This window comes from Chelonoidis abingdonii, chromosome 3 (assembly GCF_003597395.2).
Source record: "Chelonoidis abingdonii isolate Lonesome George chromosome 3, CheloAbing_2.0, whole genome shotgun sequence".
Classification (NCBI taxonomy): domain Eukaryota; kingdom Metazoa; phylum Chordata; order Testudines; family Testudinidae; genus Chelonoidis; species Chelonoidis abingdonii.
Window position 1 is genome coordinate 193,316,943 of NC_133771.1, and position 25,134 is coordinate 193,342,076.

The window sequence follows — 25,134 nt, forward strand, 5'->3', positions numbered from 1 at the left end:
GTACCTCCTCTATAGCTCCCATGGCGAGGAGTGTCCGCACCTCTTGCAAGAGGCATTGCTCGTGAGAGGGGTCCCTGAAGAGGGACGGGGTGGGAGGGTGGGAGGGTGGGGTTGAAATAAATTGGAGGTGGTACCCATACTCCACCGTGCATAGGACCCAGAAATCTGAAGTTAACTGGGACCACGCTGGGAGGAAGTAGGAGAGACAGATGGAGAATGGATGAAAAGGATCCTGGCCTGTTACTCGTATGCCGCTCTCGGGCGCCCCTTCAAAAGTTCGTCTTTGGTCCGGCTGGTGGTTTCGAGGGACCTTGATTTTGGCCCCCTTGGGGTCCTGATTGTCGTCTACGACCACCTCAGCCACGCCGCCTGCCAAAATCCTGTCTTTGTCTAGGTGCAGAGTATGGGCGGTGAGGCTGGGGACAGAAAGGCCTACGTTGGGTCACCAGCGTATGCATGCTGAGAGAGCGCATTATGACCCTGTTGTCCTTCAGGCTTTGCAGCCTGGGGTCAGTCTTTTCTGAGAAGAGACTTTTACCATCAAATGGCAAGTCCTGAATGGTATACTGCAGCTACAGTGGGAGGCTTGAAACCTGAAGCCATGAGATGTGCCTCATGGCAACACCCGAGGCCAGAGTCCTGGCTGCTGAGCTGACTGCATCCAACGAGGCCTGGAGGGAAGTTCTGGCCACCTTTTTCCCTTCCTCCAAGAGGGCAGCGAACTCTTGGCGAGAGTCTTGAGGGAGTAGCTCTGTAAACTTACTCACCGTCGCCCAGGTGTTATAATTATAGCGGCTAAGCAGGGCTTGTTGATTTGCTACCCGGAGCTGTAGGGCACCTGCCGAGTACACTTTGCCGCTGAGTAAGTCCATTCACCTAGCCTCCTTCGATTTCAGGGCTGGTGCCTGCTGGCCATGGCGTTCTCTCTCATTAACAGACTGGACAACTAGTGAGCAGGGAGGAGGATGGACATACAAGTACTCGTACCCTTTAGAGGGCACCATGTATTTACGCTCGACTCCCCTGGCCGCAGGAGAGATAGAGGCTGGAGACTGCCATATAGTAATGGCATTGGCCTGGATGGTCCGAATAAATGGTAGGGCCACTCTGGTGAGGGCATCTGCCAACAGAATGTCCACTATCGGGTCCTCTACCTCCGGGACCTCCTCCACCGGGAGGTTCATATTGAGTGCTACCCTCCTCAGGAGGTCTTGATGGGCTCTCAGGTCGATTGGAGGAGGGCCCGAAGAGGATGTTCCTGCCACTGCCTCATCTGGAGAAGAGGAAGAGGAGATGCTGGCAATGAGCGGGTCCTGGGTGGCCTCTTGCTCTTGGACGACCTCCTGCTCCAGTGGAACCTGGGAGTCCGGTGGGTGAACTGGGGCTTCCTCCGTAGCAGTCAGAGGAGGACGGCTAACTGTTGCCTCTGGCACTCTGTGCTCTGATGGGACAGAGCACGACGGAACTACTGGTACGCCTTGGGCCTGGTGGTACGCCCAAGGTGTCTAGAAAGACCACTGATGGGGTCCTTGGGCCTGGGCCTGGGCCTCTTGGAAGACTCTGGTGAGCACATCAGAATCGCGGTGCCGAGAGTAGAGGGCTGGTGAACGGGATACTGAATGGTGCCGCAAATGCCGAGGAGGAGAATGGTGCCGGGACTGCAAGTGGCGTCGGGAGCGGGAGCACTGACGGGACCTAGAACGTCTGCAGGACCGTGATCGTGAACAGTGCCGCTCTGCTGTGCCGACAGAGGATGGTCTTAGCAAGGCAGGCTTGCCGATAGACTGTATTACCCTCACCGGCAGTGCCAGGAGTTGAGGCAGCGTCGACTCTGTCATGGCAATCAGATCCCTCGCCGTTGAGAATGTCTCCGGCATGGATGGAATAGTAAGCTCAACCATGGCTCGCGCTGGGGAGTTGATAGGCACTGGACTCGACGGTGCCGATGTTGTCGGTGCTGTGGCAGGTGTCGGTGACGGGCGATCCGACTTAGACGAGCTCTCTGGCTGCGGTGCAGGTGGCATGGAAGAGGGAGTGGTGCCGAGTCAACTTCGATGCTGGTGATGGCCAGTGCCGAGAGGCCTTGGCAGTACCGGCGTGGTCCGGTGCCGAGGAGGCGCGTCTGCCTGCCGATTGACCAGCGCTCGGTGCCGAAGGCAGAGGGGTAAGAGCTGCCTCCATGAGGAGCTGTTTTAGTCGAAAGTCCCGCTCCTTTTTTGTTCTCGGCTTAAAAGCCTTGCAAATGCGACACTTATCTGCCAGGTGAGATTCCCTGAGGCACTTAACAGGAGTCGTGTGGATCTCCTGTCGGCATCGGCTTGTGACAGGCCGAGCACGGTTTGAAACCTGCCGGTGAACCGGGCATGGGCCCCGGCGCCGGGTGCGGGGAAGGGGCTAATCCCCGAACCCCTCTTAACTATAACACTATGAACGATAAAAATTAACTGTAACTATATAACTTTGAACTATATACACAAAAATAACTAGAGAACTATGAGTAGCTAGGGAGGTGGAGGTCAGTGAAACCGCACTCCACTGTTCCAACGACTGACACGGGCGGTAAGAAGGAACTGAGGGGTGGTTGGGTCGGCAGGGGTATATATCCGATGTCATAGCGGTGCCACTCCAGGGGTCGCCCAGCTGACCCACCGAGTGTTGCTAGAGTAAAAATCTTCCGGCGAACGTGCATGCGATGCGTGCACACCTAATTGGAATCGATATGAGCAAGCACTCAAAGAAGAATGAATGTTTCCTTTGTGATTTTTTTAAAATTTAAAATACAGACAAGACCAGTTGGTCCCTTATGAAGGAGGAATGAGTACTGTGAGTTTGTAGGGGAACTGAAGGGAGTAAGATGCCAGAACACTTGTTTTTGCTGTTTGCTGCTGTGTCCAAGCAGAGAAGGATTGAAACCTTCATTTTTGGATTAGGGATTTTAAATTTACATAATTTAAACCTCAGGCTTCCTTCCTAGGGCATCTGATCCATAAGTATTCAGCAATAAGTTCCATGAGATTTTTAAAAATTACTTAGTTCTGTACACTACCTCTGATCAAATAAATTATCAGTTATTATTAGCTGGAGTCAGTCCCTGTTGTGTGGTAAAAGTAGCATGCTTAGAGTATATCTACACTGCAGTTAGACACCCATGCCTGACCAGAGCCAGCTGACTCTTGCTCAAGAGGTTTGGGATAAGGGGCTGTTTAATTGGCATGTAGATGTTTGGGCTCAGACTGCAGCCCAAGCTCTGGGACCCTCCCACCTCGCAGGGGCCTAGAGCCTTGGCTCGTCTGAACCTGAACATCTACATATTAGTTAAACAGCCCCTTAGCCCAAGCCCTGAGAGCCTGAGTCAAGTGGCACAGGCCAACCACGGCTTTATAATTGCAGTGTGGACATATCCCTAGGTGCTAATATATTGCATTAGCTTTTGTCATCTTCTGCAGCAACTGTTAAGGACCATTTTCAGACAGAAAGCTGGCCTAAAAGGACCACATGTCTGTTCTGGTACAGCAATTCCTATATTTCTAAGCCATTTACTTCATCCTGTCATAATCAGATACTAGAAGTTGCCTTGCAAAAAGAGATCTGTGTCCCATTTGAATGCACACAACCTGAGTTATTTAGTGGTGTAAGGATGGTTGAAAGAAGGAAATCACTGCAGTGTGATTCAGAAGAGACTTAAGGATAAAGTTTAGAAAACTCCTAAAGGTAGGACAAAGAAATTACTCTCATGAGACCAATGATGCCTGACATCAAAACATCATGCCTCCCTTACATGTAAGCATTGAAGTTCACAGTTCAATAAACAAGATAGAATTCAGTACTCACTGTACAGCTGCTTGCTTAGACAAATTGGTGGGAGTTAGAGCATCCATAATCATGTTTGTTCCTAAGCCATAGTATTGGTCAGTGGGTGCTGTATTTCTGAGTTCGTCGATAGAAGACCATTTGAAAGCAATGTGCCCCATTTTTTTCCCTAACTTTTTGGAAACACAACCCCTGTAGAGCAGTAAGCAGGAAAACTTTTGTCCTCTAATTGGGATTGGTCACTGGATCTAGTGAACCTGGTGTGGACCCCATCCTCCAAGACACCAGCAAGCACTGTAAGTCTGTATAGTTCTTGGAGAAAACTCAAAGGCAATATCCTTGCAGTGTTACAATAGAGTCTAATTTGGATGATACAGTACTCCAGGCAATGACTCAGGTGCACGGAGGTGGAGATGAGCTCAATGTGGGAAGATTTCAAGAAGTGAGCTAAGGAAAAGATGGTTACTCACCTTTGTAACTGTTGTTCTTCGAGATGTGTTGCTCATATCCATTCCAGTTAGGTGTGCGTGCGCCACGTGCATGTTCGTCAGAAGATTTTTACCCTAGCAACCCCCGGTGGGTCGGCTGGGTCGCCCCCTGGAGTGATGCCGCCCTGGCGCCGGATATATACCCCTGCCGACCCGACCGCTCCTCAGGTCCTTGTTGCCGGTTACTCTGACAGTGGGGAAGGAGGGCGGGTTTGGAATGGATATGAGCAAAACATCTCGAAGAACAACAGTTACAAAGGTGAGTAATCATCTTTTCTTCTTCGAGTGCTTGCTCATATCCATTCCAGTTAAGTGATTCCCAAGCCTTACCTAGACGGTGGGGTCGGAGTGAGATGTCGCAGAGTGTAACACTGCGGAGCCAAAGGCTGTGTCATCTCTGGACTGCTGAACCAGGGCATAGTGAGAGGCGAAGGTATGCTCCGAGGACCAGGTAGCTGCGCGACTTATCTCGTGGATGGGCACGTGAGCCAGGAAAGCAGCAGATGAGGCTTGAGCCCTGGTAGAGTGTGCAGTGAGGTGGCTCGACGGAATGTGAGCCAAATCGTAACAGGTGCGGATGCACGATGTTACCCAGGATGAAATCCTCTGTGAGGAAACGGGAAGGCCCTTCATACGCTCTGCTACCACAACAAAGAGTTGGGGGGTTCTGAGGAAGGGCTTTGTCCGCTTGATATAAAAAGCGAACGCTCTACGGACGTCAAGGGAGTGCAGCTGTTGCTCCCTGCGTGATGAATGTGGCTTTGGAAAGAAGACCGGAAGGAAGATCTCCTGGTAAACATGGAAGGCCGATACCACTTTGGGGAGAAAGGCTGGGTGTGGTCGCAACTGCATCTTGTCTTTGTGGAAGACAGTATATGGAGGGTCCGCTAAGAAAGCCCGGAGCTCAGAAACTCATCTAGCCAATGTGATGGCTACAAGCAAAGTGGTTTTCCAGGAGAGGTAGAGAGGGGAGGAAGTTGCTAATGGCTCGAATGGAGCTGACATAAATCTGGTAAGAACCAGATTGAGGTCCCAGGCTGGGTGGGGCGGCGTACCTGGGGGTATAGGCGCTCCAAGCCCTTCAGGAATCGAGATATCATAGGATGTGAAAACATGGAGCGGCCATTCTCCCCTGGGTGGAAGGTAGAGATGGCCTCCAAGTGCACCCTCAAAGAAGATACCACTAGGTCCTGTTGTTTAAGGGACCAGAGGTAGTCCAAGATGGTGGGGATGGGGATTTCAGTGGGAAGGACGTTGTGCTCTGCACACCAGCATGTGAAACGCTTCCACTTAGCCAGATACGTTGCTCTAGTGGAAGGTTTTCTGCTACCCAGGAGTACTTGTTGCACTGGGATAGAGCAACGCAACTCACACTGGGTCAACCACTCAGGAGCCATGCCGTGAGATGAAGGGACTGTAGGTCTGGGTGACGCAGTTTGCTGTGGTCCTGAGTTATCAGGTCCAGGTGCAGAGATAGTGGGATAGGGTCCGCTATTGACAGGTCTAGCAACCTGGTGTACCAGTGCTGCCTGGGCCACGCTGGAGCGATCATGATCAAGCGGGCTCTGTCTCTGTGTACTTTCAGTAGGACCCTGTGGACAAGCGAGAACGGTGGAAAGGCGTATAGCAGGTGAATTGTCCACGGTATGAGGAAACCATCCACTATTGAACCCTGTGAGAGGCCTTGAAAGGAACAGAACATCTGGCATTTCCTGTTCTTGCGGGACGCGAAGAGGTCTACACGGGGAAATCCCCACTTCTGGAAGACCGAAAGAATAATGTCTGGGTGAAGCGACCATTCGTGGGAAAGGAAGGATCTGCTGAGGCGATCCGCCAGAGTGTTCTGAACCCCTGGGAGAAAGGATGCTATGAGGTCTATAGAGTGGGCTATGCAAAAGTCCCAGAGTCGTAAGGCCTTGTGGCAAAGGGTCAAGGACCCTGACCCTGACCCGCCCTGTTTGTTTATATAGTACATGGCTGTCGTGTTGTTGGTGAATACCGACACACAACGGCCTTGCAAGTGCTGTTGGAACGCCTGGCAAGCAAGGCGGACTGCTCTCAGCTCCCGGACATTGATGTGCAAGGCCAGTTCCTGAGATGACCACAGGCCTTGCGTGCGTAGATGTCCGAGGTGAGCACCCAGCCGAGAGATGACGCGTCTGTCGTCAGGGACATAGAGGGCTGGGACGGATAGAACGGCAGCCCTGCACACATCAGGGAGGGGCTCAGCTACCATTTGAGGGAGCCTAGGATACTCGGGGAAATGGTGACGATCATGTCTATGGCATCCCTGCCTGGTCCCTAACCAGCCACGATTGGAGGGGACGGAGGCGCAGTCTGGCATATTTCGTCACAAACGTGCAGGCCGCCATGTGACCCAGGAGACCGAGGCAAGTGCGAACCGAAGTCAACGGGGCGGCTTGCAGACTCTGGATGATCACCACCATTGCCTGGAACCGGGGCAGCGGTAAGCAGGCCCTGGCGAGGCTGGAGTCCAGGGTGGCACCAATGAAGTCTATCCTCTGAGTGGGAATCAGAGTGGATTTTTCTGCATTGATCATTAGGCCTAGATGTAGGAAAAGGTCCTTGACAATGCTGACGTGATGGATCACCTGTGCGTCGGAGGTTCCTCGGATGAGCCAGTCGTCTAGATACGGAAAAACATGTACCTGATGGCAGCGGAAGTGAGCGGCGACTACAGCCATGCATTTCATGAATACTCTTGGGGCCGTAGAGAGGCCAAATGGTACGACCACGAACTGAAAATGTTGGCGGTTGACTACGAATCGGAGGAACCTCCTGTGAGGTGCGTAGATGGCTATGTGAAAATACGCATCTTTTATGTCGAGGGCGGCCTACCAGTCTCCAGGATCCAGGGATGGGATGATGGTCCCCAGGCATACCATACGGAACTTCAACTTTATCATGTATTTGTTCAGTTCCCGCAGGTCCAGGATAGGTCAGAGACCCCCTTTTGCCTTGGGGATTAGGAAGTATCGAGAGTAAAACCCCAAGCCCCATTCGCGTTCCAGTACCTCCTCTATGGCTCCTTTGGCGAGGAGCATCTGCACCTCCTGGAGGAGGAGTTGCTCGTGAGAGGGGTCCCTGAAGAGGGACGAGGAAGGAGGGTAGAAGGGGAGGCGTAAAATAAATTGGAGGTGATACCCAAATTCCAGCGTGCGTAAGATCCAGCGATCTGACGTTAGCCGGGACCATGCAGGGAGGAAAAGTGAGAGGCTGTTGGAGGAAGGAGGGAACGGATCGTTTGATGACACTGGTATGACCCCCTCAGGTGCACCTTCAGAAGGAGGGTTTCGGCCCTGTGGAAGGTTTGGGGGGACCTTGGTTCTGGCCCCCTTGGTTGCCTGACTGCCTCCGGCGACCAGTTCTATCCCGCCTTCTAGCAAAGTCCTGTCTCTGTCTGGGCTGAGGGTAAGAGCGGTGTGGCTGGGGACGGAATGGCCTGCGCTGAGTCACTGGGGTATGCGTGCCCAGAGAGCGCATAATCACCCTGTTGTCTTTTAGGCTTTGGAGCCTAGGGTCTGTCTTATCTGAAAACAGGCCTTCCCCTTCAAAGGGGAGGTCCTGGATTGTATGTTGGAGCTCCAGGGGAAGGCCTGAGACTTGCAGCCATGAGATACGCCTCATAGTCACCCCGGAGGCGAGGGTCCTGGCCGCTGAGTCTGCTGCATCCAGGGAAGCCTGGAGGGACGTTCTAGCCACCCTTTTTCCCTCGTCCAGGATGGCCAAAAATTCCTGTCTGGAGTCCTGCGGGAGCAACTCCTTGAATTTGTCCGGCGCCGCCCAGGTATTATAATTATAGCGGCTAAGGAGGGCTTGTTGATTAGCCACGCGGACTTGGAGCGCCCCTGCGGAATAGACTTTGCGCCCCAGTAAGTCCATGCGCCTCGCGTCTTTTGATTTTGGGGCTGGGGCCTGCTGGCCATGGTGTTCCCTCTCGTTGACTGACTGGACAACTAGGGAGCAAGGAGGGGGATGGACGTACAAATATTCGTAGCCCTTGGAGGGCACCATATGTTTACGTTCCACTCCCCGGGCAGCAGGTGGGACAGAGGCTGGAGACTGCCAGATTGTGTTGGCATTGGCCTGGATCGTCCATATAAAGGGGAGGGCCACTGTCGTGGGGGCATCCGATGTTAAAAAGTGTCCACCACTGGGTCCTCTACCTCCGGGACATCCTCGACTGGCAAGTTCATGTTCTGTGCAACACGCCTGAGGAGATCCTGGTGGGCCCTCAGGTCGATTGGTGGAGGGCCTACCACTGACGTTCCGGCCACCGCCTCGTCAGGGGAGGAGGATGAGGAGAGACCCGGGACAAGCAGGTCAGTTGAGGGCTTCTCCTGGTGGACAGCCTCTGTCTCCCTAGGGATCTGGGAGTCCTGTGGCTGTACCGACGCTTCCTCCGAAACAGAGGGAAGAGGGCCGCTAACAGTGGCTTCCGGCACCCGGTGTTCTGATGTGACAGAACGCGATGGGCCTGGATGTGTACCTTGGGCCTGATGATATGCTCAGGGTGTCCAAAATGCCCACTGTTGAGGTCCGTGATCCTGAGCCTGGGGCTCGTGGAATAGCGTGGTGGGCACATCCGTGTCCCTGTCTTGGGCATACGCACTGTCCACCTGGGAAGACACGGAGGGGTGCCGGGACGGCCAGAGAGGAGCTGAGAGGCCGTGGTAAGGGTCCCTCTGTCTCTGTTGGTGATCTCCTCAGCACCGAGGATTGGTACCTGGAGTCATACCGGTGCCTAGAACGGGACCTGCGACCGGCACGGTGCAGGGAGGTCAACCTGGATCTTGAAGGTCTACGATGTGAACGGCTGCGAGAGTCGCGATGCCAGAAGCGGTGCCAGGAGCTGGAGTGGTACTGAGAGTACCGTGGAGGCCGAGACGTAGATCTGTGCCGTGAGTACAACCGGTACCGGACAGGCAAGCGGTGCCGGGACTGCTAGCGGCGTCGAGATCATGATCGTCTATAAGATCGTGATCGGTGCCGGTCAGCCAGGCCAACTGAAGGAGATCTCATTATAGACGTCTTGCCTCTAGAGTGTAGTACCTGCACTGGCGGTTGAGGCAGGACAGACTCCGTCATGGCGATGAGGTCCCTGGCCACGGAGAATGTCTCCGGCGTAGAGGGGACCGTAAGATCAACCACAGGCCTCGACAGGGAGCTCTCAAGGACCAGACTCAACGGCCCTCATAGGACCGGAGTCGACGGTGCTGCAGTAGTCGGTGCCATGGCAGGTGCAGGTGCAGGTGACGGGCGGTCCAACCGAGGCTGCATCTGTGGCGCCGAGGGGACAGAGGCAGCGGAGGACTTCGACCTCTTCTGCTTCGGCAAGAGAGATTGGTGTCGAGCAGGTCCCTGTGCCGGAGAAGGCCGGTGCCGCAGTGTCTTTGCGGTACCAGGACGGTCCAGTGCCGGAGGAGCGCTGCTATGCTCCGCCTCGGTGCCAAGGACAGAGGGTTCAAAGCAGCCTCCATGAGAAGAGTCTTTAAGCGAAAGTCTGTCTCTCTTTGTCCTTGGTTTAAATGCCTTGCAAATACAGCACTTATCTGTAATGTGCGATTCCCCAAGGCACTTGAGACACGCGTCGTGGGGATCACTTGTGGGCATCGGCTTATGACAGGCTGAGCACAGTTTAAACCCCGGTGAACCGGGCATGGGCCCCGGCACCGGATGCAGGGAAAGGGCTAATGCACAAACCCCGCTGAACTATATACACTAACTATCTAAGAACTATCAAACTAACTATAACTATAACTATATACAAGAAGATAGTGAAGAAACAAGGAGTAGCTAGGGAAGTGGAGGACAGCTAAGCCGCATTCCACTGTTCCAACAACCAACACGGGCGGTAAGAAGGAACTAAGGAGTGGTCGGGTCAGCAGGGGTATATATCCGGCGCTATGGCGGTGCCACTCCAGGGGGCGAACCAGCTGACCCACCGGGGGTTGCTAGGGTAAAAATCTTCCGACGAACATGCACGCGGCACGCGCATACCTAACTGGAATGGATATGAGCAAGCACTCGAAGAATTTATAGGTAGACCCAGAATAAAATAGAAGCATTTCCCCTATATAAGTGGTTACTGAACAAGGGACCTGATGCCTTGCTTTCCCTCCCTCTTGCTAGACATACCCTATCCAAACAAGAAACTGGAATAAAAAAAGGGTATTGGTGCCAGGATCAGGCTCAAAATGTATAGAGGAAATTTGGTCAAAAATTAAAGTCAGAAAAAACATTTCCAACCTACTTTTCTGTTAGTTCATCTTTAGGGTTTAGTATATTAGCATTTGTCATACAAATGGAAGATTTGATCTGCACTGACGTGATAAGCAGGAAAAAACATTTTGATGACTGTCTTCCCTGTCAGAACTGGTCAGAGAAATTCTAATTCTTATCAAAGAGCACTTTTGAAAAAATGTGTGACATTAATGGAAATTACATCTGATGGGGGAAGCTGTACATATATATGTGTAGCTAATCTCAGTATGCAACCTACAGCTCTGAAAGGTGACCTTCAAAATTGAGTTTGTCATTTTTTCCCAACTTATGAGACTTGTGGTCCATGAAGATCCATCCATTTTTGCTGTATTTATTCTTGGCAGTGCTCATTTATTTTTAAATTTAAGCTATTGGCTGACTTCTCAAAGGAAAACTTCTCTGAGAGGGGCTTAAGCTTCATTTCATGCTGATATCACTACTATTTGCATATAAAGCACATACAAACAACAGTGCCTGCTCTGTCAACTCATTAACTGACTATAATTAAAGCTGGTACATTGCTGCCTATCAGCATAGAACGTGGGAGGGAAATACTCCCCCACCCCACAGCCTAAGAGCAGTTTAATATGTGTTACTAGTTCACAGAAAATGAATTTATATGGGCTTTGAGATCAAAGATGCGTTTCCAAGACAAACTTCAGCGGAAAATAAGACATAAAAGTTGTTAAACATATTGAGAGGACTTAAACATATGTTAAAATGTGGTCTAATAGAAACATAACATTTCTAAGGCGACACGAAGGGAAGATATGGGAAACAATGGAGATCTAAATAAAGCAGTACTGTATGACCTTATACAACAACCGTGCCAGAGACTGACGAATCAATACTATGGGGCAGAATTGAGCCCAATGAGATATTCTTGGAGTGGTACATAACCAACCTTGGACAGTGTCTGTGAAAGAAAACAGTTCCTCCCCCCACCCTCCACTCACCCACTTCTTTGCCAAAGATAATATCATAGTCGCTAAAAGATTTTGGTAAGTTCTCTTCTAGCAGGATTTAAGTGCTAGTGTAGTCATAAAAGCATCATGATGTTCTCTGAATCTCTTCAATGTTAAACTTAATATTAGAAAAATTTTCTAAAAAAGGCAAGTACTGCAAACACCACCTTTAATTGTAAACTCAGGACATGTTTTGCTACTGATCTCTTGTATCACACCAGTAATATAGACTCTGCAATAAGAATTTCGATGACAATTGCACTGATTTCTGAGACTACAATTCACCTAACACTTCTGTAGCAGTATTGGCTCTGTGGTGCTAAGCACAGAGAAAACTTGGGTCAAAAAGTAAGCAGACATGGTAAGGGACCATTACTACACAATGACTTGTAAGGATTAAAAGCTGATTTAACTGATAGTAAAGGAAACTTGCTGCAGATCAGAGTAAATAGGGGGTGTAAGTCAGCTCTCTTATAAAGACCTTTCTAAATTCTTTTAATTTAAAAAAATAGTGTTATTATACTTGGAAGATTGAATTGCCTTGTCTCTCAGCTCTGCCCTTCTAAAGAGTTAAGGAGCAGCACTGACTGACTTCAAAGGAAATCTAGGCCTTCTCTAGGAAGATTATTACATTACAGTAGGGGGAGGGCAGAGCCATACTTGCTCGGGGAAACAGAATCCTTCTCCCCAAACTGTTATATATTTGATAGAGAATAATGGGTTTGCGGAATCAGGTACCATAGCAGGGCAAGGTCAGAATCATTAATATTCAGGGTCCAGCTGGTCTGATGCTAAGCCTCTAACAGTGATCAACACCAAATACTTCAGAGGAAGGAAAAGAGTACTCTGAATGTTTACACTATTAATGATTATTGTGCTTTATGGGGAAGAGAGTTGCTTTCTTCAGAGCTTAATATGGAATGTTATCAATATCATTGTCTTAAAAGAGTAAATATTGAGTTAAGCACACAGCTATGTGCCAGAAAGCCCCACTAAGTAGCTGCTTGAGCTACTACAAACATTTGTTAGCCTTCAAGCCCCGCCCCCGCCACCCCAGACGACTTCTGTTTGAAGATATCACACAATGCATCATGTTGACATCAACACTGGTTTACAACGAGTTAGCATTTAATGCTGTACAATGGGATAGCTTCAGCAAAGCTAGAGTTTCCAAATTGATGTGAAGGAGGTACAAAATAGCTTACAAATTATTAAATTATTTCAGTACCATAAGATCCCATATTCTGGTAATGTAAGAAGATATCTGCAGATGTGTACTAAAGACATTTTTTATTATTGCTTTGTAATTCATCTTTCCATACCACTATGCTATCCAAAACTAACGTGTTAGGTCTGGCTGAGGAACATGGGATGCATCATGCTCTCCTTTGTGCTTCGACAGTGTGGTGTTGGCAGGTGTAAATTACAGCAAGTATCATGGAGTAGAGTTGGACGAGACCTCAGGAGGGCATCTAGTCTAATTCCCTGCTTAAAACAAGACCAACCCCCACTAAATCATCCCAGCCAGGGCTTTGTCAAACTGGGCCTTAAAAACCTCTAAGGATAGAGATTCACCACCTCCCTTGGTAACTGATTCCACTGCTTCACAGTTCTCCTAGTGAAATAGTTTTCCCTAATATCCAACCTAGACCTCCCCCACTGCAACTTGAGACCATTGCTCCATGTTCTGTCAGCTGCCACCACTGAGAACAGCTTAGCTCCATCCTCTTTGGAACCCCCCTTCAGGTAGCTGAAGGGGGATAGCAAATCCCTCCTCAGTCTTCTCAAAACAAGCCCAGTTCCCTCAGCCACTCTTTGTAAGTCATGTGCCCCAGACCCCTTATTTTCATTGCCCTCTCCTAGACTCTCTCCAACTTCAACACATCCTTTCTGTAGTGGGGCCCCCAAAACTGAACACAATATGCCAGATGTGGCCTCACCCGTGTCAAATAGAAGGGAATAATCACTTTCCTCAATCTGCTAGCAATGCTCCTACTAATGCAGTCCAATATGCCGTTAGCCTTCTTGGCAACAAGGGCACACTGCTCACTCAGGGCTGGTCTACACTACGGGGTAAAATCAATTTTAGATACGCAATTTCAGCTACGTGAATAACGTAGCTGAAGTCGAATATCTACAATCGATTTACTCACCCGTCCTCACCGCGCGGGATCGATGTCCGCGGCTCGCCATGTCGATTCCGGAACTCCGTTGGGGTTGGTGGAGTTCCGGAATCGATATAAGCGCGCTCAGGGATCGATATATCCCGTCTAGATTAGATGCGATATATCGATCCCCGAGCAATCGATTTTAACACACTGATACGGCGCGTAGTCTAGACGTGGCCTCATCTCCAGCTTCTCATCCACTATAATCCCCAGGTCCTTTGCTGCAGAACTGCTGCTTAACCAGTTGGTCCCAAGCCTGTAGCAGTGCATGGGATTCTTCCATCCTAAGTGCAGAACTCTGCACTTGTCCTTGTTGAACCTCATCAGATTTCTTTTGGCCCAGTCCTCCAGTTTGTCTAGGTCTATCAAACCTATGTCATTATCATCAGCCATCCTGCCAAGATTGCAATTTTTGCAAGTAATTTCCATTTCAATATTATTTAATTCTGAGTTTAGAGAAAAATCTCTATGGTCTGAATCAATTTATAAAGTTCCAGCAGATTTTTATTATTGAAGTCAGATTTTTCTATGCAGTCAGAGGTTATATTGTAATGTAATCATTTTAATTTTGTTTTTAGGAAATGTCAGAAGAGGAGAAGCAAAGACTACTGCTAAAGAGGAGAATGCTTGCAGCAAAACTTAAAGAAGAAGTTATTAACAAACGCTAAGTTTTAAGAATCTCATTGTAAGAATACTTGTGGACAAGAATTGAATTTCTTTTACAATAAATTATTTAACCATAAACTGCTTGCTTTCAAATGCAGTATACTGTTGATTTTCCACAAGACATGAGCAACTCATTTATTCATATACATAATATTTAAAACTAAATTGCATCCACAATAGTAAAAACTTGATTTCACACACTAACCCAGTGGGCCAAGATTTTCTAAAGTGCTGACTTCTCTGGGGTCTGCTAGATGCTTAGCTCTTTAGAAAACCAGGCTACTTATGTAGGTAGCACCTAATAATTATGATGTATTATATTACCATAACACCTAGGAACCCTAGCCATGGACCACATTGCCCTTGTGCAGTAAGGACTTTGGATCCTACCTTTAGGCACCTGTTTTTGAAAAGCCTTGCCATAGCCACTTATTTAAAATTACAGCTTTGTTCTATTTAATATATAAAAAATTCAAACACTTCTACATCTAGATGGATACTTCCTTTTTTCAAAACACATACTAGAAATGTTCATAACATGGAAAACATCATCTAAAGAATTCTTATAGCAGTTCTCTAACAGAGAGGTAAAAATACAGACCTTGGTTCTTTTCGTTTTATTAGTCTGTCAAAGAAATATTACCCCTTTCAAGTGTCAAATATGATAAAGTCTAAACAGGGAAGCACCATCTTAAGAGTTTTGTTTGAGACACAGGAAATGAAAATGAGGCTTCTGAAGTCATGAGACACAAACTTCATAGTAACTGTATAGTCTATTGTTTTTATAAATCTTTTGGGCCAATTTAATAGTAACTAAGCCTGTGTTTTGTGGCAAAGTACAACTTTTAAAAGTAAACATTTGTCTCAGTTAAATAAAATATGAAAGTACTTATGAACTAGTCCCTCAATTCAAAATTGTAAATTTTTTTTTGCCATTTTGTTCACTACAATTCACTGCTGTCTGGTCATAAATCCTGCTTAGAACATTTCTCTCAGCAAAGAGGCTGTAATCTGTAAGGTTTCATCACTAACAATGCTTGACTGGCGCAGTAACTGAGTAAAAAACCACCCAACCAATCAAAATTTCATGTAACTTTTTATTAAAATAGTATTTATAACTGATACATGTTGGCAGATGTAATTTTTTTTTTTTAAATCTGTAGTGGAGGGGCCCCAGGCATTAGAATGTGTCTGTCCCCTAGCAGAATGCAGACAGTATATAATAAATCATAGATAAAAGAATCTTTGCCTGAGGCAGGTGACCCTGGATATTAGCTAGTTTGAGGGGGAGCTCCATATGTTACACTCCAAAGGGGTTTAAAAAGTTTTAATAAAAGTGTTCAAACCTTAAGATGACATCAAATGTCTCTTCATATAGTTTTATTCTTCTAGAGTAACTATAAAAATTTCACAACATTCACATATTTGCTATAGAATAAAGGCTCATGAGCTGGTCTGAATGTATCAAAGCTCTTTGCACTTCTTCAAAAAGGAAAAGTTCAGGGGAAAAAATGAAAAACCAACACTTCTTAATCAAAGAACGTTGTTTAAGGTAATTTTTATTAGAAAAAGATTGGGTTGTGGTCAGGTGATGTTTTCAGCCTCTGAAGGGGAAAGGTGCACACACACTGCATCACTTTGGAGCCTCCTTAGTGGTAACTATAATGTTGTAGGAAACTGTCATCTTTAAGCATGGAGAGACACGACTTGTCAGGAAAAAATAAAATGAAGATCTGGAGAGCAAGCATATGGTGATGATATTCCAATCACACTTGAACCAGCTTCCCTAGTCACTGCCTTTGAGTTGGAGGCTCTCTTACCAAATGGGTAAGAGGAGAGGCCACATTCTTGATTGCCTGGAGCCCATAAGGGGCAACAATAATTCCCCCAGGTCCACCCGCATTAACTATCATCAATCAGAATGCTTTGTATCTAGGTTACTGGTTGGTAAGAACGCCTGCATTCTGGTTGGTATTTGATCTAGTGGTATATACTTTTTTTAAAAAAAAAACAAAACAAAACTGCATGAATAGTTTTTCTTATTGAAGAATACTTTAAAATGGCCACATTCCAAAATTATGAGTTAACTTACCATGTACAACAAACCAAACAAAAGCAATAATTATGGAATTACAGGGTCACATTTTAATTCCTGAATGTTACAGTTCAGCATTAATATCACCACATGTATACAAATGGTGTAAAACAAGTACAGTGGTATTTTAATACAAAATAAACTTCTGTTTTATGGAAAAAAACTATACTTCATATCTACACAGACAGTCCATATTTTCCAAACAATAGCTAAAATTAAAATTAACTACAAAATCTCCAAAACAGGTAAACCTGTTTCAGTTTAAACTATTCCAGGAGAAATGGACCCATAACACATATTACAAGAGTGATCTATGTGGTGGTTTGCAGCTGGTTTCATAGTTTAACATCTCTGACACATTAATTGTAGTTTGGTGGGCTTTTTCCCCCCTCACTTCAGCATGATCTCAGATCATATAGGGGCAACTAACATTAAAATATTTACAGTTCACTTGCTGCTCTTTGAAAATAAAACCTCTTAAACTGTTTACCTCCATCAAATTTTTTTTTTTTTTTGGTTGCAATTAGTTTACATACATGGAATGTACTTTTACTCTTTAAAAAGCAGCTTTCATATTACACCCGAGTTCAGATGCTGCATGTTGATTCTGCCTCAAACATAGACTGGTATATTGTTAGTAATAATTCCATCTTGGTCCAAAATGACTTCTGGGTATTAAATGCCACTTTTCAAAACCCTTGTTAGTGTTTCTTATAACCACCTCAATTACACAATTTAAACCTACAAATGCAAAAACGCACCTGCTGCTCAAGGAAGAGAGCTTCACTAATAAAGCAGAAAGTGACTCAATTCAGTATCTTCTATCACCTGAAAAACTGCCAGCTGTACTTAGTGTGTAGTTTAAAGTACTAGTTTATTGATGCTAGCAGTTTCTGGAGATCTTTTTCGAAGCTACCAATCCTTGGCATAGATATTGCTGGATATCCAGTTTAAAAAACAATCAATCAAATTAACTGAACTGTCCATTATCCAGCTTGCTTTTTTTCTCCTTTTCAAAATGTGAGTTGAAATGTTCGTGTTTTTTACAACTCAACATGCACTGTTATTCCAGAAGCTCCCCACTCCGTCAGATATTTCATTAAATTTGCAACTAATGGTCCCAAAATCTGAATTTATTTTTATGGAAATAGAATTATTTTCCCTTCATTTTTTAAAAAAAGAGGCAATTGCTAAAACAACAAAATGGACAGCACCATTACAAAATTAAGATTACTGGGTTTACAACTGAAGCTTTACATTTTTTTTCTAGATCTGTTACACACTGGAGAAACCCTGCAATATTAAAAATTGTTAACCACACCTTCCTCCCTCCCTGTACCCTCCCAAAACCTGAGACTTTCCTTGCTGAGAAGCTGTCATCCAGGTTCTGATTACTAACCCTCCCCCCACCCCTCCCAACTGAATGGCAGACTCCTTATTTTACTAGAAAGAGATTAAGTTCCTTGGAAGCCTGTTTGCAGAACTAAACCTTTCTCACTGATATACTGAGTTTCTTTTGCTACTCCTTGTATTATCTTATATATTCAAGGGAGAAAGCTCTCTGATTCAGACTCTTTTTAGCTCTTTGAACAGTTGCAGCATTTAAGACCTCACAATATAAATTTATTTCAATGTTTTTATGAACCAAGACGAGGTCTTTTCCTTGGGGATGTCTCCTCTTCTTCCTCTTCCTCTTCATCATCTGGATAATCCACTAGGCCAACTAGATTTCCCTGTTGATTTTAAAGAAAGAAAACCTCACATTTGAAAAAATTCATCTCCCAGAAATGCACAGCTGTAATGAAAATACCAGATCCCCCTTGATCAGCTGTCTAGGAAACAGCTTCAGAAGATTAGTGTATTAGGATGGCATGCAGTAGGTTTACAGACTTCCAACTGCAATAAAAAAAGCTTACAGAGTGTCTGGAACATATGAAACAGAAAATGATAAGAGTCTAACAGTCATTTGTTGAGGAAAGTTGTCACCAATGAAGTACTTGGACCCAGGCTGACCTATAATGTAAGTCTTCCAACATATCAAGGTAGGATTATATTTTCTGTATAAAAATCAAGGAAAATACTAGTATTGAAAACTGTTTTTCCACTGTGAATTTAAACGGTCTCACACTACTTAAAATTTTTTAATCCTATTATATATTATTTCCTTCTTAGAGTCCTGAGGATCCCCATCTCACTCCTCAATCCAATTTATACTTCTTTCTTTCTAAAAGCCATATAAGCAAGTGATCTATCCTCTAGGTGGAGGGTCTGATGAATTCCCATTCTAAAAACACTCCTCTTCCTCCACCTAAGGTGAATAAATGAAACTGGTGAAAATGATGCTATTATTTGCCGCAAGAGCTTGGGGATAAGGTAGTGAGTTGACTAGAAATTAACTACTGGTCTCTCACTGTAATATGAGTCTTCAACTAAGTATAATCCAAGTCCTGTGTGTGTCTGCTTAAAGGTATTAGCATGAATTCCATAACTGTGGTTCCATTGATTTAGACAGTTCAGAGGAAACAATCAGTGTGTCTTGTTAATGCCACATCTCAAAAAACAATAAGAAAAAATGTTTCCGTTGAGACAAAGGAAATCTGGTTCTCTCAATATCTTAAGACTCCTGCCACGACTAACAGATTGTTTAATACTTGGGAATTTGAGCCCCTCATGTCAGCTGGAAATGCAAGACTGGTGACTCTACCTGGTAAAATCTACAAGAGCTTGGAATTGCCAAAAAAAAATGTGTTATTACACTCCCCAAAAAATTAGTAAAATGTGACTGGACTTGAAATATTTTATCCTTAACTGGTCCATCCAAGACAGACTGCCCTCAGCCTTGTTTCTATTGTCACACAATATAGGACTTAACATAGTACAAATCAGTATGGTTTCATTAACGTGTTACAAGGATGAAAAACTCATACTCTTTCTGGCGTAGGGGGATGTCTGCTTTTACAAATGCAAGTTCTCTCACCTTAACAGCTGTTACCGCTGTAGTCAAGTTTGTGTTCTTTGAAGAGGAACCATTAGAACTTGCTGGTGATGTCTGAGCTGCTACAGATTTATTGTTTGTACTATTTGCTCCATTAGCTGCACTGGCAGAGTGGGAAAAAGTGAATTTGAATCCACCAGCGGAAGTCCTTTTTGGGAGATTCTCTTTGTCTTCACTCTCTTTAGCTGAAGGACAAACATTTTAATATACATCAATTATACACAAATCTACACCCCCTTTGAAAAAGTCACCTTACAATATGTTGCACACCCACACTGCAACCCAGAAAACAGAGGAATTTAAACTGAACAGCTGCTGAAAGGCATCTTCCAAAGAAGGGGGAATGGAATCAATGTCCTAAGTATAGGACCAGACTGAGCAGGTCAAGCAAAGGTAAATCTGACCAATCAGGAGTGTCTGGTAAGAATACAGAAATGAGTCTAATTCATCCTGCAAACATGAAACTTCAAATCAACAGCATCTTTTGGAGAAAATGAACCAAACTGGCAATTGAAGACGTTTCTAGTTCTAATCTTGTTCTCAAAAGCTATTAACATTTTATTTACTGATTAGAATAAAAAAATATTTTTGCTTAGAATTTAGAGAACAAAACAAATGGTTCTTAAAAGGTATTTTGTCCCTATGAGTGCTCCACTTTAGGTTCATACATGCCTGTGCACTTTCAATTGGAGATTTTTGGTTCATGGGTTCTGCACCAGTGCCCTATATAGCCTTGTGCTCTTATCTGAGGGCATATAGGGAAGGGTGGACTTCCTGTTCCCTCTCCATCACGAAATCTGGCCACAGCCAAGAACTTCGAAGCAGAGGGGATGGAAGGTAGGTGGAAGAACACCCACAGGAACAAAACATCTTGAAGAACTACAGTTACTGTACAAGTAAGTAACCACTCCTCCTTCAAGTTGTTGTTCCTATCAGTGCTCCACTTTAAGGGACTTCTGAAGAGTGCCCAAACTAGATCTAGTACTAATTCAAGAACAGATCCATCAAAGGCTGCATCTGTCCTGGAAGCACGTCCAAAAGCACAGTGCTGAGGAAAAGTATGCAAGCACAACCAGGTGGCAGCTTTACAAATGTCTGCAGCAATGGTTATGATTTTAGGCAGAGTAGCAGAAGTTGCCTGGGCAGTCACCCTTCTTGGGTGTTCACGCACTCAAAAAGCTTCATAACATGCCAAAATGCACCCTGAAACCCATTTTGACAGTCTTTGGGTGAAAAGGGGGTCCCACTGTCCTATATGTGAAAGACACAAGACTAGGAGAGGCTCTGAAGGGCCTAGCTCTTTTGAGGTAGAATGTGAGGGCTCTTCTTAAGCCTATAGTGTGAAGACTAGGTCTTACTTTGAAATGTGAGATCTGGAGTGGAAGATTTGCAACTGAACATCCTGGTTGATGTGGAAGTCTGACAACACCTTGGGCAGAAAGCAGGAATGGGCATGTAGAGTCACCATGTCCCAGTAAAAATACTGGGCAGGCTGAATCTGCCACAGGGGCTCCCAACTCTCCTAACCTTTCTAGTCAAAGTGATGACTGCGACAAATTAAGTTCTGAAGGACAAATGTGGAAAGTTCAGTTTGGTATGGGGTGGAAGAGTATTTTCTCTAGTTAAGAGCTAAGCTCAAGGTCCCAACACAGAGCAGGACCTCTGATATGAGGAAAAAGTTTGGTTAAACCCTTAATAAACCTTGAAATAGTAGGGAATAAGAATACTGAAAACCCCTCAATCAGTATATGAAAAGCTAAAACAACAGCCAGGCGGACTTTGATGGAGCTCAGTGACGAACCCAAGGTTTTTAAAATTCAGCAGGTACTCTACTGTAACAGTGAAATGTGAATTAGAATGAGATGATGCCTGCTGCAGCAGGACTAAAATAGCTTCTGGTTTTGCAGGCAAGTCTTTCTTGCAGAGGGCTTCCTACTATTCAACAGCACATTCTGTATTTAAAAAGAACAATCCATTTCTACACCTGAGAGCCATTGAGGACCCAGGACTTGAGATGTAACATGGAGAGATTGGGACAAGTTATTGTCCCCAATTCTTGGGACAGTAGGTCTGCTGTCAGAGGCAAGTGGAGAGAGGGACTCAGGTAAGTTCAGCTGCCTTATTACTAGAGAAATTCTCCAGCCTCCATTTTGTCTGCTTGATCTGTATTCCGAATAAGCAGGAGCTAATCTACTCTAAGATGAAAGCTGCAGATCTTGAGCAGGCGCAGTACTAACACAGGATGAAAAGTTCAGTTAATTGGCAGAATGTTCAGGAGTGCTAGAATGGCGCTCTGGCAAAAGGCCCAGTAGGTGAGTGGGTCAGCAGAATCATAACTCTGAAGTAAACAGCAAAATTGAGCATGTGCAGAACAAAAGGGGGGACAGAAAGGTCAAGCTGCCTCAGCCTGATCTGACTTAGGCCAATTTGGGGCTGCCTCTTCTGATACAGGAAGATGAGGTAATGCATATTAGAACAGTATAAAAAGACTGTGCTGGCAGTCAGTCAGGAGCCAGCGAGGAAAGCGGTCGGGGAAGACGGATGAAGAAACTGGAAGCCAGCAAGGAGAGCTGCTAAAGAATGATCAGAAACTGTGGGCTTGTCTACACTTACCGCGGGGGATTGACACGCAGCAATTAATGCATTGGCAGTCAATTTAGTCTCTCTAGTGAAGACCCGCTATATCAACCGCAGAGCGCTCTCCCATCGACTCCTGTACTCCACTGGATCGAGAAGAGTAAGGGAAGTCAATGGGAGAACATCTCCCGTCGACATCGCGTAGTGTGGCCCCCGCGGTAAGTAGATCTAAGCTACTTCGACTTGAGTTATGCTACTGACATAACTCAAACTGCGTAGCTCAGATTGACTTTTCCCTGTAGCGTAGACAAGGCCTAGTGCAGAGACAGAGAAGACGACCAGAACAAAACGAAGCTGACTGACTAGAGCACAGCAGCAACCATGATTAAAGAATTCCAAAAGATTTATCAAAAGTAGTAACAGCAATTAAAGGATACCAAAGGATTAATAAAGTAAGTCTGCCAGCTTTTAAATATAATTTTTAGTGTAGTGTAGTCTAGCATAGTATTTAATGTGTATGCTTGAAATGTGTGTGCGTTAAGAATGCATGAAATATTGTTATTAACTACAATTTATGTAAAATTGAATGTATAATTTATGAGCAGCCAGCAATTTGTTACAAGTTGGCCATTTGTAGCAAAATGCTTTGCTTAGAATCATTTAAATTGTATGCTATTGCAGTGTGAATGCTCTAACTTGCAATTAGGGATTTGTGTCTGACTTCTATTTTCAGATTACCGTATATACTCGTTCATAAGACTAATATTTTTGGTAAAAAAAGATACAAAGAGCGGGGGTCGGCTTATAAATGGGTCTACTCCAAAATTTGGAGATTTTAAACTCTATGGCAGGGGTTGGCAATCTATGGCACGCGTGCCAAAGGCAAGCACACAAGCTGATTTACTGTGAAAAGCTGCTACCAGCCTGGTGTCCCCGCCGCTGGCCCCGCTCAGCCCGCTGCTGGCCTAAATGGATGGAACTCTGGGCCAGCAGCAGGCTGAATGGGGCCGGCGGCCGAGACCCCATTTGGCAGGGGCTGGCAGACGGAACCTCAGCCAGGGTCCCGGCCACTGGCCTCGCTCAGCCCGCTGCTGGACTGGATGGATGGAACCCCGGGCCAGCAGCAGGCTGAATGGGGCCGGCGGCCAAGACCCTGTTTGGCAGGGGCCGGCAGACGGAACCACAGCCGGGGTCCCAGCCGCTGGCCTCGCTCAGCCCGCTGCCGGCCAAGGGTCCCAGCCACTGGTCCGTTCAGCCTGCTGCCAGTCTGAGGTTCCATCCACCAGCCCCTGTAAATGTAAAATGTATTACTGGCACACAACTTCAAATTACCGCAAATAAAATGAAGACTTGGCACACCACTTCTGAAAGGTTGCTGACTCCTGTTCTATGGAATCATTGAATTGAATATCTAATACACTGTCTTTTTGTTTACCTGAGTGTCTGCAGGCATGGAGCCTCTCTGAGGCCACAGTTAGCCATTCCCAGCCAGTGGGAGCTGCGGGAAGTGCTGCCACTTCATACAGCTCCCATTTGGCAGGGAAAAGCAGCAAACTGCAGCCAGAGAGAGCTGAGGGACTCCATGCCTGCAGACACTCCAAATAAACAAAACGCCCCGACCTGCCAGCGCCTCACCCTGACGGGCCGGGACCCAAAGTTTTCCAACCCCTGAAATATAGGGTCAGCTTATAAAAGGGTCATACAGTTTCTGCTATTTTTATCTATCCGTTTTGGGGGGCCAGCTTACAAACGAATGGGCTAATGAACGAGTATATAGGGTACACTGTAGGAGGATTAGTTACTTTAATAAGAAGACACTTTGTTTTGGAAAATATACCTCTGGTGTCAATCACCTTATCAGAAAGTTATATCTGTGTCCTCGTGTTTCCTTAAAAACTCTGGAAACTCATACTTTCGGAAGAACAGACTAATGGGGTATTAGGGAGGTTATTACAGGAGTGTCCCAAAATCCATTTTTGGGGGGGTAACAGCCCCAAAGAATGTTGGTTGCTGATTATACCTTGGGGAAGGAATGATCTTTGAGAAGCCATTCGTCCAGACGGGAGGACTACTATTCCCTTTTGCTGCAGATGGGTTGCAATGACTGAGAGGACCTTAAAGACCCTTGGCACAGCAGAAAAGCCAATGGGAAGCACTTAATACTGATAGTGGTCGCTGCCAATGACACTGAAGTACACATCTGCGAGCTGGATGCATTGCTATATGAAAAGACACATCCTGAATGTCAAGGGCCACAACCAGTCCCCTGATATAACACTGTATTATTGTTGCTAGGGTTACCATTTGAACCTCTGTCATAGAATGAATGTGTTCAGAGTCTTGAGGTCCACGGTTGGTCTCCATCCTCCTTTCCTCTTGGGTACCTTGGGTACTTCTACCTGGAGTAGAACTCTTTCCTGATGAAAGATGGGGAACTAGTCTGATCACCAGCAGGAGGGATTGTAACTCCTGCATTAGAAGTCCCTTGTGAGAAGGGTCCCTGAAAAGGGAAAAGAAGGGGAGCGGAGGAGGATGGATCTGAAGAGATGTAACAATGACTTCTAGCATCTGTCTAATGTGATGTTCTCCCAAGAAAGTCTTCCCTTTTTCAAGCTAATCACTGGGGGAGGTGTGGAGAGGAGTATAGCAGGAGGGTGGTGCAACATATGACCCAGATGATGGAAGAACTCATTACCTTCAAATGAACAGCCAAAACAGATTGTTAGAAGTTGCTTACTGAAAGATGACAGAAGATGATGGGCCCTTCTTGTGGAATCCAGACCTCTTCTTGGACAACTGTATGATTCTTTGAAAGGTTTCGTATTGGACTGGGTGAGACAGTTTAGCTGTAACCTGATGAATTTTCTCTGCACAGATGTCCAGGAATTATAGAGTTACTCTAGAGTCCTTCAATTAGTGAAGGGAATCATCCATGGCATTGCTGAAGAGCTTGGGGCCTTCTTGGTGTGAGTAGTTGATCTGGAGCAATGTTGTCTGTCTCTCTCATTTATAGCATTGACTACCATGAAATGTGGGGTGGCATGGGTGCAGTGGTATTCCGAGCCGTTGGAGGGTACATAGTATT

The 25,134-nt window shown here is 45.9% G+C and overlaps 2 protein-coding genes across 4 annotated transcripts in view; one reads left to right on the top strand and one right to left on the bottom strand.

The window, feature by feature from the left end:
• The window catches only part of CFAP36 (cilia and flagella associated protein 36), a 144,950-nt gene extending 130,490 nt beyond the window's left edge, over positions 1-14,460 (top strand). For both annotated transcript variants that reach the window (XM_075064423.1, XM_075064424.1), the window contains one exon: positions 14,295-14,460. In XM_075064423.1, coding sequence (XP_074920524.1) covers positions 14,295-14,384 — 90 coding nt within the window. In that variant the 3' untranslated portion in view covers positions 14,385-14,460. The remainder of the gene's footprint in view (positions 1-14,294) is intronic.
• A 1,005-nt stretch (positions 14,461-15,465) lies between these two features.
• Positions 15,466-25,134, bottom strand: part of PPP4R3B (protein phosphatase 4 regulatory subunit 3B) — a 91,700-nt gene continuing 82,031 nt past the window's right edge. For both annotated transcript variants that reach the window (XM_032782702.2, XM_032782701.2), the window contains exons 15-16: positions 19,455-19,657; positions 15,466-18,210 (exon numbers count right to left, since the gene is read on the bottom strand). In XM_032782702.2, coding sequence (XP_032638593.1) covers positions 18,115-18,210; positions 19,455-19,657 — 299 coding nt within the window. In that variant the 3' untranslated portion in view covers positions 15,466-18,114. The remainder of the gene's footprint in view (positions 18,211-19,454; positions 19,658-25,134) is intronic.